This window comes from Anarrhichthys ocellatus, unplaced genomic scaffold, assembly GCF_004355925.1.
Source record: "Anarrhichthys ocellatus isolate YVR2014 unplaced genomic scaffold, GSC_Weel_1.0 scaffold10, whole genome shotgun sequence".
In the NCBI taxonomy this organism is placed as follows: Eukaryota; Metazoa; Chordata; class Actinopteri; order Perciformes; family Anarhichadidae; genus Anarrhichthys; species Anarrhichthys ocellatus.
In genome coordinates this window covers 8501776-8516684 of record NW_022280040.1, presented here as the reverse complement: position 1 = coordinate 8516684, position 14909 = coordinate 8501776, and the positions used below count along the sequence as shown (strand labels likewise).

General features: G+C 43.5%; 1 protein-coding gene across 1 annotated transcript in view; it reads left to right on the top strand.

Annotated features, from left to right (window-relative positions):
* Window positions 1-14909, top strand: part of myo3a (myosin IIIA) — a 47923-nt gene that overhangs the window by 28155 nt on the left and 4859 nt on the right. The window contains exons 13-34 of the mRNA XM_031850483.1: window positions 132-236; window positions 447-530; window positions 1014-1216; window positions 1886-1984; window positions 2109-2223; window positions 3327-3453; window positions 3824-4034; window positions 4192-4339; window positions 5146-5299; window positions 5567-5655; window positions 5774-5903; window positions 6328-6401; window positions 6648-6689; window positions 8177-8257; window positions 8504-8709; window positions 8831-8942; window positions 9328-9490; window positions 9569-9655; window positions 9740-9863; window positions 9936-11256; window positions 11348-11492; window positions 14409-14500. Coding sequence (XP_031706343.1) covers window positions 132-236; window positions 447-530; window positions 1014-1216; window positions 1886-1984; window positions 2109-2223; window positions 3327-3453; window positions 3824-4034; window positions 4192-4339; window positions 5146-5299; window positions 5567-5655; window positions 5774-5903; window positions 6328-6401; window positions 6648-6689; window positions 8177-8257; window positions 8504-8709; window positions 8831-8942; window positions 9328-9490; window positions 9569-9655; window positions 9740-9863; window positions 9936-11256; window positions 11348-11492; window positions 14409-14500 — 3912 coding nt within the window. The remainder of the gene's footprint in view (window positions 1-131; window positions 237-446; window positions 531-1013; window positions 1217-1885; window positions 1985-2108; window positions 2224-3326; window positions 3454-3823; window positions 4035-4191; window positions 4340-5145; window positions 5300-5566; window positions 5656-5773; window positions 5904-6327; window positions 6402-6647; window positions 6690-8176; window positions 8258-8503; window positions 8710-8830; window positions 8943-9327; window positions 9491-9568; window positions 9656-9739; window positions 9864-9935; window positions 11257-11347; window positions 11493-14408; window positions 14501-14909) is intronic.

Sequence of the window (14909 nt, the reverse complement as noted above, 5' to 3'; positions counted from 1 at the left end):
AACACTGCCCCTGTTTCTCTGCCAAACCTCCCTCACTGTGTTAGCAAGGTTGTTTTCTTCCACGTGATATCTGCATTACGTTATCCTCTACATATGCATGTTTTAAATTCTCTACCCTCTCCTCTTCATAGTACACCAAGATGTACATAGGAGCCAAGCGTACCGCTAACCCACCACACATCTTCGCTGTGGCTGATATCGCCTACCAGTCCATGGTGTCATATAATACAGACCAGGTAATGTAGTAGTGCTCGGTTATTGTTTTATAGCATCCCGAGTGCTGAAAATGTGCTTTTAACTCAACTAGTTTTGATGAATCCAGTGTTGTCTTTGTAATAGTGGTCGATTAATATGAGTAGCATCTTTTAGGTTATTTCTTATTACAGATTTTATTTTTAGTGTCAGTTAGAGGTTGTAAACACATCTCTGTGACTTCCTGTGGACAGTGCGTTGTGATCAGTGGGGAAAGCGGAGCTGGGAAAACAGAGAGCGCTCATCTGTTGGTGCAGCAGCTGACGGTGCTTGGAAAGGTGAGTCATAAGAGTCCATGAATACATACATTTCATTAACGTTGCATTCGTGAAGTCCAACGTTCATGTGCTTCACGTGTGGTAAATAATGTGTATGAATGAGTCTCAAACCACCGGTGCATCTTTTACCCAAAAATAGACAGTTCTAGATCTGTGCAGCAAATGTAGGTCCTGAACCGGGAACCTGCTCATCTCCAACCCAATGGGCGCTAAATAGAAACGCACTTGAGGCAATTTGAACATCCTATGATCAGTTGATTTGAGGTTCCAGCTGATGCCAGTCATGATGAGCAACCCAGCTGAAAAGAAAAAGCCCCTCAATTCCCTCTTTTCACAGCCGAAAAATAAGCAGCGGCAGTGTCACTTTTGGTGGAAATAGCATGAATAGACAGACACATGGCAGAAAGGCATTTCTTGACAATAGGATTATACTTCCGCTGTATTCATTTCCCAGTCGCTTACCCGGAGTAATGTTTCACTCAGGCCAATAATGAGACGCTCCAGGAGAAGATCCTGCTGGTCAACAGTCTGGTGGAAGCGTTTGGAAACGCCTGCACCGTCATCAATGACAACTCAAGCCGCTTTGGCAAGTACCTGGAGATGAAGTTCACCTGCGGGGGAACGGTGGTCGGAGCGCAGATATCCGAGTACCTGCTGGAGAAATCCAGGGTCATCCACCAGGCAGTGTAAATATCACTTACTTCCCTTTTTTCTTTCTGTCTTTTTGGCTAATGTAAGCGACCTTACCGTTATAAATGTCATTTGACATTCATATAAATTCAAAGCGTGTCTCTGTGTGTTTTCTGAAAGGTACATTTCCAAGGAGGTTATTTTCCCGCCTGCTGCTGTTCACCGTGTGTAATAGACTCCATCTCCCTTCTGTACACCTCTACTTCTCCATTTTGAAAGCGTTGGCATTTGCCTTCAACCTGCACTTCAGTCGCGCCGATCTTTTCTCCTTATCGTGTGTCTGTGGAGTGGACCAGGGCAAGTGGAGGGGGGCTAGCTTATTTCCTGTTTGATCAAAGATTGCGGTCTTGCGAGTGTTCTTCGTTGAGCTTCAAAGACAGACTCGAGTATTTCATCAGAAAACAGACAACACGGTTCAGAGGGTTTGATTTGGCTGCAAGCATCGAGTGTCGCTACACTTTTGGGGGAAATAGCGAAGCTGAATTCATGCATGAATTGTATTACTGTTTACACTGTTTTAGCTTTTAGCATGTTTTATTTCCATTGTCTTATATATTGCAAAACAGGAGAGGCATTCATCAAAAGAGTAACGTGGCTCACACCACATGCCTTGAGCTTTTTAAGACCTGAATATATCCGAGCTACGTCTTTGTGTGTCTCCACAGCGGGGAGAGGAACTTCCACATCTTCTACTACATCTACGCTGGCCTGGCTGACAGGAAGAAACTAGCCCACTACAAGCTCTCCGACAGCAAAACGCCTAAGTAGGTTTGACGTTCCTCAGCCCTTCTCTTAAAACACTGTTATTTCCTTCTCACACTGCAAATTTCCTACTTTCCCCGCCGAGACCCACAGTCCTGATCTTTGCGTTTCCTTTTGGATCTGCAGGTATCTGTGGAACGAGCACGTTAAATTAGGGCCTGACATAGTGAGCAACACCTTCTACAAGGAGCAGTTTGATGCAGTGGAGCAGTGTTTCAAGGTCATCGGATTCACCCTGGAGGTAAAAACACTACTGCATTAATTACTGGCCATAACCTTGACCCTAAAATTCATACAGACACTCCTGTATTATATATGTAATGTATGAAAGTCAGTGTTTAACTAAAAGACAACACGGAAGCAAGCATACTAATCCAATACATGCCATTTAAAACTAGTGTATTAGTAGTTCCTTAGATCCACTTTACGGCTTGTGATGGAGCATGAAGCTGCAGGCACATGCAGGCAGTCAGCTGTTGGCATTGTGAAGGCTAATGAGGCCCAAAGAACTGATTGCCTCTGGGATCTGCACGTCAATAGTACTTATCCTGTAATCACTTGGCAGCACCGGAGGAACAACCTTCTCTCCTACAGAACGTCTCGTCTTGCATGAAATCGCAGAGTGTGTATGAAGATGATCTTTGAGGAAAGGTTATCTATTTTTGAAATTTCCACACAGAAGCTGGCCTTTAAGAGACTTCTTCTTGCATGTATCAGGACTAATGTATCGGTATTGGTTGAGCACACGGATGAATGAATATTTTTCTCTTTTAAAATCGTACTATTATTGACATATTTGGTGCTCAGTGGTCGCATTTTAACATCTCAAACCAATTAAGCTTTGTTAAAATGCACTTTTTTTTTGTTTTTGTCTATTTAGATGTTAGAAGCTAACACGCTCACGCTAGCTAACCAGCATGTCTATTTATGTGCAAAAGGACATTTGATTTTCCAATTTAAATATGTTAAACTACATATTACAGTGCTTGAATTGAAATAAAAACCAGTGGTAGTCCTATTAACCGTTAGCGTTCATAACACCCACGTGCAACAATTAGGAGCATTAATTGCGTCCAAAACTTTAGGATTAATTAAAAGGATTAATGTGCAGCAGTTATCGAAAAAGATACCCCTGATATCTACCCAATAACAGGTGCTAGCTGAATTTGAGATACGGGACTTGTGGACACCAACAATAACTTAATAAGTACAGTACAGTCTTTGTTTGATTACATATACCAGCACCTGAGGTTGTACCGGATGTTATTTGATATTAACGTAACATCATACTGTTTCAAAGCCTCGGTGTTTTCTACAGTAAATCACTGTCTGTCACTTCTGCAGGAGCTGGGCAGTGTTTACAGCACTCTAGCTGCCATCCTCAACTCCGGCGATATCGAGTTTTCTCCGGTTGCCTCGGAGCACCAGACGGACAAGAGCGACATCTCCAACAATTCTGTCCTGGAGAACGGTGAGAAGAAAGAGAGAGAGAGAGAGAGAGAGAGAGGCATGAAACCAAACCCGAGTCTGAATATCCTCTCCCACACCCCTCATCCTCACTCTTCGGCTCCTCTCCATTAAACTATTATAAGAAAATACATTATCCATCAGTGCAGACAGGCTTCAGAGGCATAATTACCAAACACACATCTGCATCGGTTAGATTTTTCAGGACACCGTTTCCCTTCAGTAATATATTTTCTAAATATAGACGTCTTTGCTGACTGGTAATTAACAGAGCTGAGTAGATGAAGTTTATTCATTTGATGTTCTTCGACATTTGCACACCCTGCATGATTTTCTTGCATTTATTTGACTTTCCTTATCTGATGTCCTCTCAGTGGCATCGCTGCTGTGTATCCGCTCAGACGAGCTCCAGGAAGCCCTGACCTCCCACTGCGTCGTGGCCCGCGGAGAGACGATCGTCAGGCCCAACACTGTGGAAAAGGCGACGGAGGTGCGGGACGCCATGGGCAAGGCTCTCTACGGCCGCCTCTTCAGCTGGATTGTCAACCGCATCAACGCGCTGCTGCGGCCCGACAGCCACCTAGGGTGAGATCAGGAGCCCGAAAATGTGATGTGGTGTTAGTAACGTGTTAGCATCAGATGAAACATTATAGCTGCTTTACATTCGCATGTTAGTACCGTTATTGTGAGCACGATTTAGATGCGTTTCAATAAAGTCACTTTTCATTCTTCTCTCCTCCAGAGAGGATGAAAAAGGCCTGAACATCGGCATCCTGGACATCTTCGGCTTCGAGAACTTCAAGAAGAACTCTTTCGAGCAGCTCTGCATCAACATCGCCAACGAGCAGATCCAGTTTTACTTCAACCAGCACATATTCGCTTGGGAACAGGTAAAGACTCCGATCAACTACCGCCATAAACGCTGTCTGAGTGCTCCATTCCCTCCTGGAAAGCACTCTGTGTGCATTCTTCACCTTGGCGCTGCCTCATTTCCATCTAAATAGTGATAACATGACATAATTTGTCACTCTGCGCTTTAAGAGAGACGGCAAGGGTAAAATATGCTGCTGTCTTTATTTACGGGAGAATGAGGTTGGCGATTCTCCCCTCTGTGCTCTCCCGTGGGTGTGTTCTTGCCTTTTGGGGGGGGGGGGGGAGAGAATGGTTTGCTAATGTTAAATGATTTGGTCTCACCCACGGAGAGGAGCCATAAATCATCCTCAACGAGGGTCAATTAGGAGTTGAAGACAGTTAGCGTTTGACAAAATCTCACTCTTGGGTATTGTTGGCACCAGGCCCAGAAATACATTTGTCCTATATACATACAGAGCATAGGGGGAGTGTAGTGGGCTATAGCATTAATAAGCTCCACCTTACTGGGGCAGATTTACCGGAATGTTTCCATCTCTCTTAACACATGCGGTTACATATTGATTTTACGTTGTTTGTTCCCATATTGTCCTTTTCCTCTTTGAATACAAGTCTCCAGTAATGTTGCTGAGTCACACTCGGAGCTCTGCGAGTCAGCCAGATGTGATCAGGTTAGCTGAATATAAAGTGGTGGAGGCCTGAGCTCAGTTTGCCCTACAGAACAGATTTATCTGGAGGGAAGGGGAGGAGTGAGTCACTATGTGTCACTATGTACAACGAGAGGTCAAAGAAAGGAATTCAACTTATCCGTGTCGTTTGTGTGCAGGATGAGTACCTGAACGAGGAGGTGGACGCTCGGATGATCGAGTACGAGGACAACCGGCCCCTCCTGGACCTGTTCTTGCAGAAGCCCATGGGGATGCTCTCACTCCTGGACGAGGAGAGTCGTTTCCCGCAGGCCACCGACCAGACCCTCGTAGGTGAGTGGTCGTCAGCTGGTTTTCAGGTGGATTCACTGGTTAAAACCTTTCATTTGTCCGGGAAATGTTGACGGAGAAGCAACAGTCTTTGTCTTATGATCTCTCCATTAGTTTTAATGTTTAGCACTTAAAGGATTTATTTGACATTGAGAGGTCTGTAATCACTTTTAGACAAGTTAATACGAGATATAATATACTTAACTTCAGAGATCTTAGTCTTACTGGTTTGGTGGGATGATTAACGTTTGTATTATTGGACATTTTTAGAGAAATTTGAAGATAACCTGAAGACCAAAAGCTTCTGGAGACCAAAGAGGGTTGATCTCAGCTTTGGTATCCACCACTACGCTGGAAAGGTAGCTGATATTTGACTCTAACAATGTGCGCACAGACGTTTTTTTTATCTTAACCTGAAGCTACTCGATGAGCGTTGGCCTTCACATAAGTATCCTCCCTCTCTACCGAACTCTAAAGGTGATCTACAGCGCTGCAGGCTTCTTGGCCAAGAACAGGGACATGCTACCGGCCGACATCGTGCTGCTGCTCAGGTCGTCGGAAAACGAGCTCACGCGCAAACTCGTCACCCATCCCCTCACCAAAACGGGTAAAGAGGAAAGAAGTTCTTCCCTGGAAAACAGTTTAGCAGCACTAAATACGGACTTACAGTGAAACAACAGGCTATTGTGGCCTGTTTTAGAAAAGGCTTTCCTCTCCTGACTGCCAGAGTTTTGTTGTAATACGCTTGGCCTTGGCAGCGAGAGTATCCTTTCGTTGGCAGAGCGGGCTGCCAGCTCTGTCATAATCGAGTCACAAAGCCAATAATCACATAATGGCTCTTTTTAAATGAGTCTTAAAGCTGTCGTATCGAGCGTTTCATTCCTAACAGTAACTACAGTGTTGAGTATGACAGGACACTGTCCTCATTAATTGATCCCATCTATTAAAAATGTGCGGCCGTGTTCCTGTGGATGAATCCTACATGTATGACTAACTCACTGACTCTCACCCTCTCTTTGTTTATGTCACAGGTAACCTTGCCCACACAAAGGGTAAAGGAGTAAACACAATGCGCACCCCGACACGCACCATCACCTTCGCCAAGGTACTTACAGCCCGTCTACATTATCTCCGTATTATCTTCTTCATCAGCGACTCTCCTCTGAAAAGTCGTTCCATCTATTTCTGTTTACCTTCTTACTCTCACTACCGGAGCCACAAACCGCTCTTGATTTAACATTCTGCCTTCGCTTGTCTTTTCCCTTCAACTGTAGTTACAGCTTCTTCTACTCTCACCTTTTTTTGTCTCCTTTTTCTCCACATCTCTGTCTCTGCATTTCTGTCGTAAAAGATGGGAGTGCTAACCTTATACAATTCTTTCTCGTTCAGCGAGGTAATCACCATATTTCCCTGTAGTTTGTGTTTGAGGTTATATTTTACCAGTGCAGACACTCTAGATCTCCTTTAAATGTACATATGGATACAAACTTAGTGGTTAGAGTCTATTAGACTCAGTGACGGCTAAATCCTGTGTAGATCATGCATCATTTTACAGTTTATGCAAAAAATAGGTATTTTCTACGGAGTTGTATTCGGGCCAGGCTCTTTTATTTAGAGTTTTGAGAATAAAGTTGAAATTTCAGTATATCAATTGATGCCCGTAGTTTCATTTATTCAGAAAAGTTTGACATTTTTACTCTTAAATGGTATTTTTACTTTATTCTAACCTCAAAATGCAAGAAAAAAGAAAAGCACCCTGGCTCTAATACTCTTCCCTAATGTTCACTGTATGTATAATGTATGTGTGTGTGTGTGTGTGTGTGTGTGTGTGTGTTATCGTGCTCATGCATGTGTGCAGCCTGTAGAATGCTGAATGCATAAACGCTTCCCCATCGTCATCAAGTCCTCTGAATGTAGAAGTTTGTGTGTTACGACCTTTCTCTCCAATCCATTGCTGCAGTAGATTGTCTGTTTATAGCTCCAGACCTCATGCTGAGAACTTAGTGAATCAAAGAGACACTACTGGTGAATAGGGTTAAAAAAATGATTATATATAAATAGATATCACCATGAAACTTGCACAGTGGATTACTTGCATAAAGGCAATTATCTTGTTTTTTGAAATGTTATGTTTAAATATGCAAATGAGACACTATCTAATGCTATCTTTTGGTGAATTTAGGAGAAATCTACAGACGCAAATAGAGAACCTAGTAAAATAAACACCTTAATGTGCATTTTCCATGTTGTCTTTCCACTTGTCTATAGACTATGAATAGCTCAAACATCTCAAAATTGACCAGTGCATGATAATCATGTTTTTGCCTGAGGTGTCTCGCCTTAAAACGATTCCTTAAGAAAGTATCAACACTTTTAATTTTGCATTCAAAGCATTCAATAATCAGTCCAATTGTTGCCAACCGGCAAATAAGACCTTTCCTTGAGTGAATTTGTTTAAACACGATTGTGCTGCCAAACGTAATGCTCGAGGTGATTTGCTCACCTAAAAGCAATTGACAGTAGCTACGTTAATGAACACTGTTTGATGAGTTCCTGAATCTATTTCCATTCATCTGCATATGTTAACGGAAAAAAAACTCATCAAAGGCGTCGCTCTTAAGAGGCACAATGAGCACTCGAAGCAGCGTCAGGCTGATGGCTTGCTATAAACTGGTTTCCCTCGAGGTTATACTGCTGAGAATTAGATGTGGAGCTTGTTAAAATGTTACGAAATATGTGCAGGTTAATATATTTGTATGTGTCATTTGTACGTATATTTAAATTCATGCATTCTGTGTTGTCTTTTTTTTAGGTCTGTAGAGAAACAGTTCTTCGTGAATGATTGTGATTGTTTGACCAGCTTTGTGTTTGTTTGTTCAGCCGGGTGAACCTGGAGACGCTCCTTACCACCCGAGAGAAACCACCAACATGAGAACACAGACGGTGGCCTCATACTTCAGAGTAGGTTTCTTTTCTCAGCTGCTGATATCAAATTTCAAATTTACGTTTACAGGTTCCCTTTTTTTGCAGATGTAAGTAAGTTATGGAATGTTATTGTCTTTTTACTGTTATATTGTCATTTTGTTGCTTGTTTAAAACTATTAAAAGTACTAATGTATAAGTATAAAGTTACATGAGATGGAAATACTCAAGTAAAGTAAAAGTACCTCAAATGTTCCAACACTGCACTCTTCTTGTACTCTTTAGTACTCTCTGATGGACCTGCTGTCCAAGATGGTGGCGGGGCAGCCTCACTTCGTCCGCTGCATCAAACCAAACAACGACCGCCAAGCCAACAAATTTGACCGGGAGAAGGTCCTGGTTCAGCTGCGATACACCGGCGTGCTGGAGACCGCCAAGATCAGACGGCAGGGCTACTCTCACCGCATCCTGTTCGCTAACTTCATGAAGAGGTCAGCAGGCTTCACGCTTCACAACAACACCAGAAGGAAGCAGATGTTGTTTGTATCAAGTGGAGATCGGTGTGTGATGTATCGGTGTTCCAGCTGATTACGGTGTTCCCGACTGTTGCAGGTATTACATCGTGGCTTTCCATGCTCACGAGGAGCCGCCGGTGACTCAAGAAACATGCGCCGCAATACTGGAGAAGGCCAAGCTGGAGAACTGGGCTATGGGGAAGACGAAGGTGAGTCACTGAAAGTGTTGTTTGCAAGCTGTCATCAGGTTAGTTATATATGACGTGCCATATTTTCATTTTAACCAGCGAAAGCAACGAATTAGAAGCTGCTTTCCTTAATGTTTTGTTCACTGAGCTTTGGTAATAAGAGCGTCAAAACTCGCAATTAACAGTAACAAGTCCCCTTTGTAGCCTATGGTATTATATGTTGTGTTGGACAGTTAGATGGAGCATGCCACAAGACCTGGGTTCAAGCCCCAAAAGTCTTTATTTAAGTGTCACTGAGCAATGCAAATGAGGCATTATCTAAAGGTAACTTTTGGTGAATTTAGGAGAAATCTACAGACGCAAATTGACAAAGTAGTAAAGAAACACTATGTGTCCCGACTCTCAGGTGTTCCTCAAGTACTACCACGTGGAACATCTGAACCTGATGGTGCAGCAGGCCACACAGAGGATCATTCTGCTCCAGGCTTACGTCCGAGGCTGGATGGGAGCCAAACGATACCGGCGGACATTAAAGGAGCGAGAACAGAGCGCTCTGGTGCTGCAGTCAGGTTAATAAACCGTACACTCTGTTATCTAATGTTTTTCATGCCAATTCATGCTTTAAATTCTCGATTCACACTCTCCAGCTTACAGAGGTCATAAAGTTCGGAAGAGGGCGGCTGATGACAAAAGCAAAGCAAAGTTTGAGGCCTTCGTCGTCCGGTTTCAGGCTGGTACGAACAAGCTGAGATGGAATCAGATATCCAACACAATCTAAAGTTGTTGTTGATTTACGTTTCTCATGTCGTCTTCTTCAGTTTGCAGGAGCTATCTTGCAAAAAAGAAATACAAGGAGTTGGTAGATGAGAAGAACAAAGCTGCAACCAAGATTCAGGCTCGCTACAGAGGCCACAAGGAAAGGAAAAGCTTCAAAAGGAAACGGTATGAAACAGGACATTTTTGACAATAAAGCACTGAAAGAAAAAATGTTCTTTGACAATGTTTTGTTTGTAGGGAAGAGAAAGAGAAAGCAGAGAAGGCCCTTAAAGAAACAGAGGAAGAGACTCCTGAACCGGAGAAGCTCACCGATGAAGAAAATTCCTCTCCTCCCGTCGACGGAGTGGCTAACGAGGAAGATGAAACTAAGGCGGCCGTGGTTCTGCAGAGCAACTTCAGGGGCTACAAAGAGAGGAAAAAGTTTAAGGAGAGACAAAAGACGATGGCTGGGGCCGAATTGGAGTTGCCACCGAATGCAGTGGTGGAGCAAGAAGGTGGGCGAGAGGAGGAAAAGCCAGCCGATAAACAAGAGGTGAATGACGACGAAGACGAAAGCACGTATGAAGCGGAGGAGAATGACGACAGTGATCACACACAGGTGGCAGAAGAGGACGAGCACACGGAAGTGGCAGATGAAGAGGAGATGGAGGCAGCAGATGCTGGGAAAGCAAAGCCGGCGGAGGACGAGAAGGAGGTGAATGGACAAGAACAAGCTGCGGGGGGAGAGGTTGTTAACGTAGAAGAAGAAACCAAGGCTGCCACTGTCCTCCAGAGTAACTTCAGAGGTCACAAAGAGAGGAAGAGGTTGCAGGACGAAGGCAAGATCCCAGCTAAGAAACAGAAAGCAGAAAGTCCCACTGGTGAAGAAGAAGACGTGCCCACGGCGAGCAGCGCTGCAGGTGAGGAAGAGCTGCCCGAAGTTCAAACACCAGCAGAGGAAGTCAGTAACGAGGCGACAGAAACAGAAGAAGAATCAACGAAAGTTCGAGATGCAGCAGATGTTTCTTCAAGTGACGTCAAGTCAGCAGACCAAGACGAGGCCAAAGCAGCTGTGGTGCTTCAGAGCAACTTCCGCGGCCACAAGGAGCGCAAACGACTCGAGGAGGAAGGAAAGATCCCGAAGAAGACTAAGAAGAAGGAGAAAGAAGCAACACCAGAACCTCCAAGTGAAGGAGAAAGGGTAACGCAGACAGAAGAATCGGTGCCAGAATCCCAGCCGGAGAACTCGGGGGGGCCGGACGAGGAAAAAGCCGCGACCGTCCTTCAGAGTAACTTCAGAGGCCACCGGGACCGGAAGAAACTGAAAGCAGAGAGAGAAACGCAAAAGAAAACAGAGGAAGAAGCTGCCGAGGAGGTCGAAGAGGAGGCCTTGGACGTTTTGGACGTGATTATAGAACATAAAGAGGAGACAGACACCGAAAGAGAGAGACTGGAGGAAGAGCAGGCTGCGGTGAAGATCCAGAGCAACTTCAGAGGCTACAAGGACAGAAAGAACCTCAAGGCCAACAAGAAAACAGCGCGGACAGAAGCTGCACGACTGGAGAGCTTCTCCAAACAGGTAATATCCTTTAACACGGTTTTATTTTTGCTCCCAATCACCTCCTTTTTCCCCCCCTTCAAATACTCTTTTTTCAAAATCTCTTCAACAGATCACAAAGACTTCTCAGGACTTCGTGGCCCTGCAGCATAAGTTGAATGAGATCATCCATGCCCATCAATCAAACCCCGAGAACAATGGCATGTTCGTGAGAGGAAAAGCAATCAATGGCTACGCTCCTCAGAATCACCAATCGAGTAAGATAATCGAGATCGGCTCTGAGAAAAACAGATTATAAAGCAATAAATATAATTCATAACGTTGGCGCCGATTGACCCGAGGTTAATGTGCATTCTTGGTTCTGTTTTTGTAGCCGTCAGATAATTAAAGAAAACAGGCTGCCTGTCTGGAGGACGACATTTATCTATTATTTTGCTCTGTCCATCCTTCACTAGTCTTCACCCCCTGCCTCACTGAAAATAACATAAATGATTATTCTCAAGCCTTGATTGTAAATGTCCAGGATTTGAGGCAGGAATTGCTGCTTTTTCCGTAGTTATTATTTCAAAGTTAAAGGACTGCGGTCTGTTTCCACACTTCTTTATGTAAAAAAAGACGCAGAGGTTTTATTACCGTCTTCTCACAGAACAAGTTGATGTTATCGCCGTTCTCTCTTCTCCCTCGGGATCCTCGATTAGATCCGGAAACCTGGGAAAGTCAAGTGCCGACACAGGAAGCGCTCCTCTCCCCGATGTGTCATCAAAAGTTAAATTTGATTTGCGCAGGTGATAGATGTAATTGCTTTCGTGGTGGTGAGCGGCGGGGAGACGGCAAAATTGAAAGTTCACCGTCTTAGCAAAACGGAGCTGGCAGCTAAAATGTCAGCGTCGCCGTGGGTTCAGGTGTCTTGAGAAGATAATGTAATAATTATGTAATAATATCAATCATTGGCTTTTGTTAGCTGTAATTGTGTGTGTTATGCCATTCATTTGATCTTCGGTGGCTTTTATAGTTTTATTACAAAATATAGAGTGTAGGCAGCTTTGTGTTTTGGCATTATTTGTAAAGAAAACTCATGAAGTCCAGTGTCTTTAGGAATTACGTTCATGTTGGACAGGTCTGCAGCTCACTGATTACGCCCAATTCCTTAATATTAAGCTTGATTTAGTTTCCTTAAAATTAACCGTACCTTACAGCCAGACCATGTAACTTTTAGCCATTCTGGTAAATGACGTGTGTGGATGTTAATGCATGAGAGTCTCTCTTTAAGGCTCTCATACAGCCGTTACTCGTAGCGCCCACCCTCCGGTTCCCTCCTGTTAAACACTGTTAGCTCTGTTGGCACTGTTAGCTGCTAGCCGCCTACTCAGCCGTCACCATGTTGAGAGCCGTTAGGAGGCAATTCCTCAATCATAGATATGCTCTGATTTTTCTAATACAGCACCTTTAAAACATGTAGCATAATTCACTGAGAGTTTGCAGAGTTTGTTTTACTTTCAACAGAGCCAGGCTAGCTGTTTCCCCCTGTATCCAGTGTTTATGCTAAGCTAAGCTTCCTGGCTGCTAGCTCTAGCTTCATATTAACCGAGCAGACATGAGAGTGATGTTGATCTTCTCATCTAACTCTGGGCCTGAAAGCAAATCTGCATGTTTCCTAAAATGTCCAACTATCTTTAAGTGGAATTCACTTACATGCAGTTGTGCTTAAAGATCTGCTTCTGTCTAATTTTATATTGTGTGTGTGTGTGTGTGTACAGTCCAGTGTTCATTTGATCGGGGCATGTTTGCCCTTTACAGCCTTTTCTCTAGCGCAGCACGATGCCCGAGGTAAAGCAGAATAAATTATCCGTGTTATTTCCAACGGCGACTGCAACTCCCTATTAGATTCTGCTCAGGTCATTTCCCTTCATCAACAGTCCTAAGCTGTAAATTTCATCGACACAATAAACCTCATCGGAATCATTTGTGGCACAAACGCACAATGACAGCAGAGCAACGCCGGTCACATTGTTCTTCGTGGGAAAGGTCGTCAAATGTCGAATCGCGTTTTTGTGAGCGAGCGTCTCCGACAATTACGGCAGGAATTAATAAGAGGCTGTGTGAAATCGGCTTAAGTTGTTTGAGCGACACACCATGACCTTTTCAGATGAAGTTGTTCAATGACATTACAAACTTTTCACCTCTTTCACCTGAGAGCTTCTGCACGTGATGGATTGCGTGGTTTCTTCTCGTATGAACAGTGATTGATAATGAGCAACAAGCAAAGGTCGTCGTAATATGTTAATAATTGCAATTACAATCACATGCCCGAGGAGGAATATTGTAACGGTCATGACAAATATGATAGATTGCAACTCACCCACTACAGTACGGAAAGTAGTGGCCACAAACAAGCCTCTCTCTCTCTCTCTCTCTCTCTCTCGTTATGTTCAGTACAATGCGAGGAATCACTGTAACATGGATCGTTATAAAGTTACAGGACACTTTGTTTGTGTCAAAGGTTGTTTCACATAATCTCTGTTGGAAAATTCAAACTGGCAGGCCTTAGGGTTAAACTGCAGTGTGTGTGGAGGGCAGTTCAATAAGCAGCCTGGTGCCACATCGCACTCAATAGTTTCTCCACAACCAGCCACGTTTGTTGTGATCCCACCGGCTCTGGAGCTGTTTGATCACGATGGTCAGACACAAAACTAATACTAACCCGAAGCTTTTGTCCCAACCTCCTCCAAATTCCATCACAATGTAAAAGAAAGACAACACCAGATAACTTAACATGTTGTTAAAAGTTACAATCTCGAAAATCTCTGTTTGCTTGCTTCTGAACGTCGAGATTTGTTCCATGTCTTTGGATCGTTTTTTGAAGTTTCATTGTTTGTAGTCATCATTCTTTTCTTAGTTCACACTGAGAGAAATCCATCACAGAAAAGATATAAAAACACCTTTCCCTCCTTAACGTGAACCTCAGCTGACCATAGTTCATGCAGGCCGATCATAGACTCTAAACTCTAAAGTTGTTGAAAAGCATTTTGGGAAATGTAGGAAATGAGAAAATGCAGCTAAACACTTTTGTAAATAATAAACTGAATATTGCAGATGTCTAAAAGTGTATTTGAGGTTTAGTTTTCATTTTAGTGTCAACACTGTGTGGTGTTTTTAACGGTGTTACTCTCCAGCTGACAAGAGACAGTCGAGGACCCCCCGCAGGACCCAGCAGCCAAAGACCCTCAACACACCAGAGGACTCCACCTATTACAACCTGATTCATGTGAGTCAGAAAGAGAAGAACCATTTCAGATACTTACTGTAACAAAGCTTTGCTGCCAGCTGACGTTGTGACTACTTCCCCAGCTATCGGCTGCCGCGATGCGGTATCGATCGGCAATTATTTCCCTTTGCTTCATATGTTTCAAGGAAAGAAACACCGGACTGTTACAACGATGTTCCGGAGTTTCTTTTGCACATTTGACAAATAATTTTCTTCAGCAGTTTGTTATTTTTATGCTTCTTATTCAATGTTATTCTTATGTAATTATGTTCAATGTTTCATGGTTTCAGCGAGCAATAGCTCCTCACAAAATAGCTGTTTTTGCAGCACTTAAGGTTTGTTAAATGCCGTCACTACTTTTTAGATGACCTAGTTATATACTCTATAATGCATCGAATCAATAACTTAA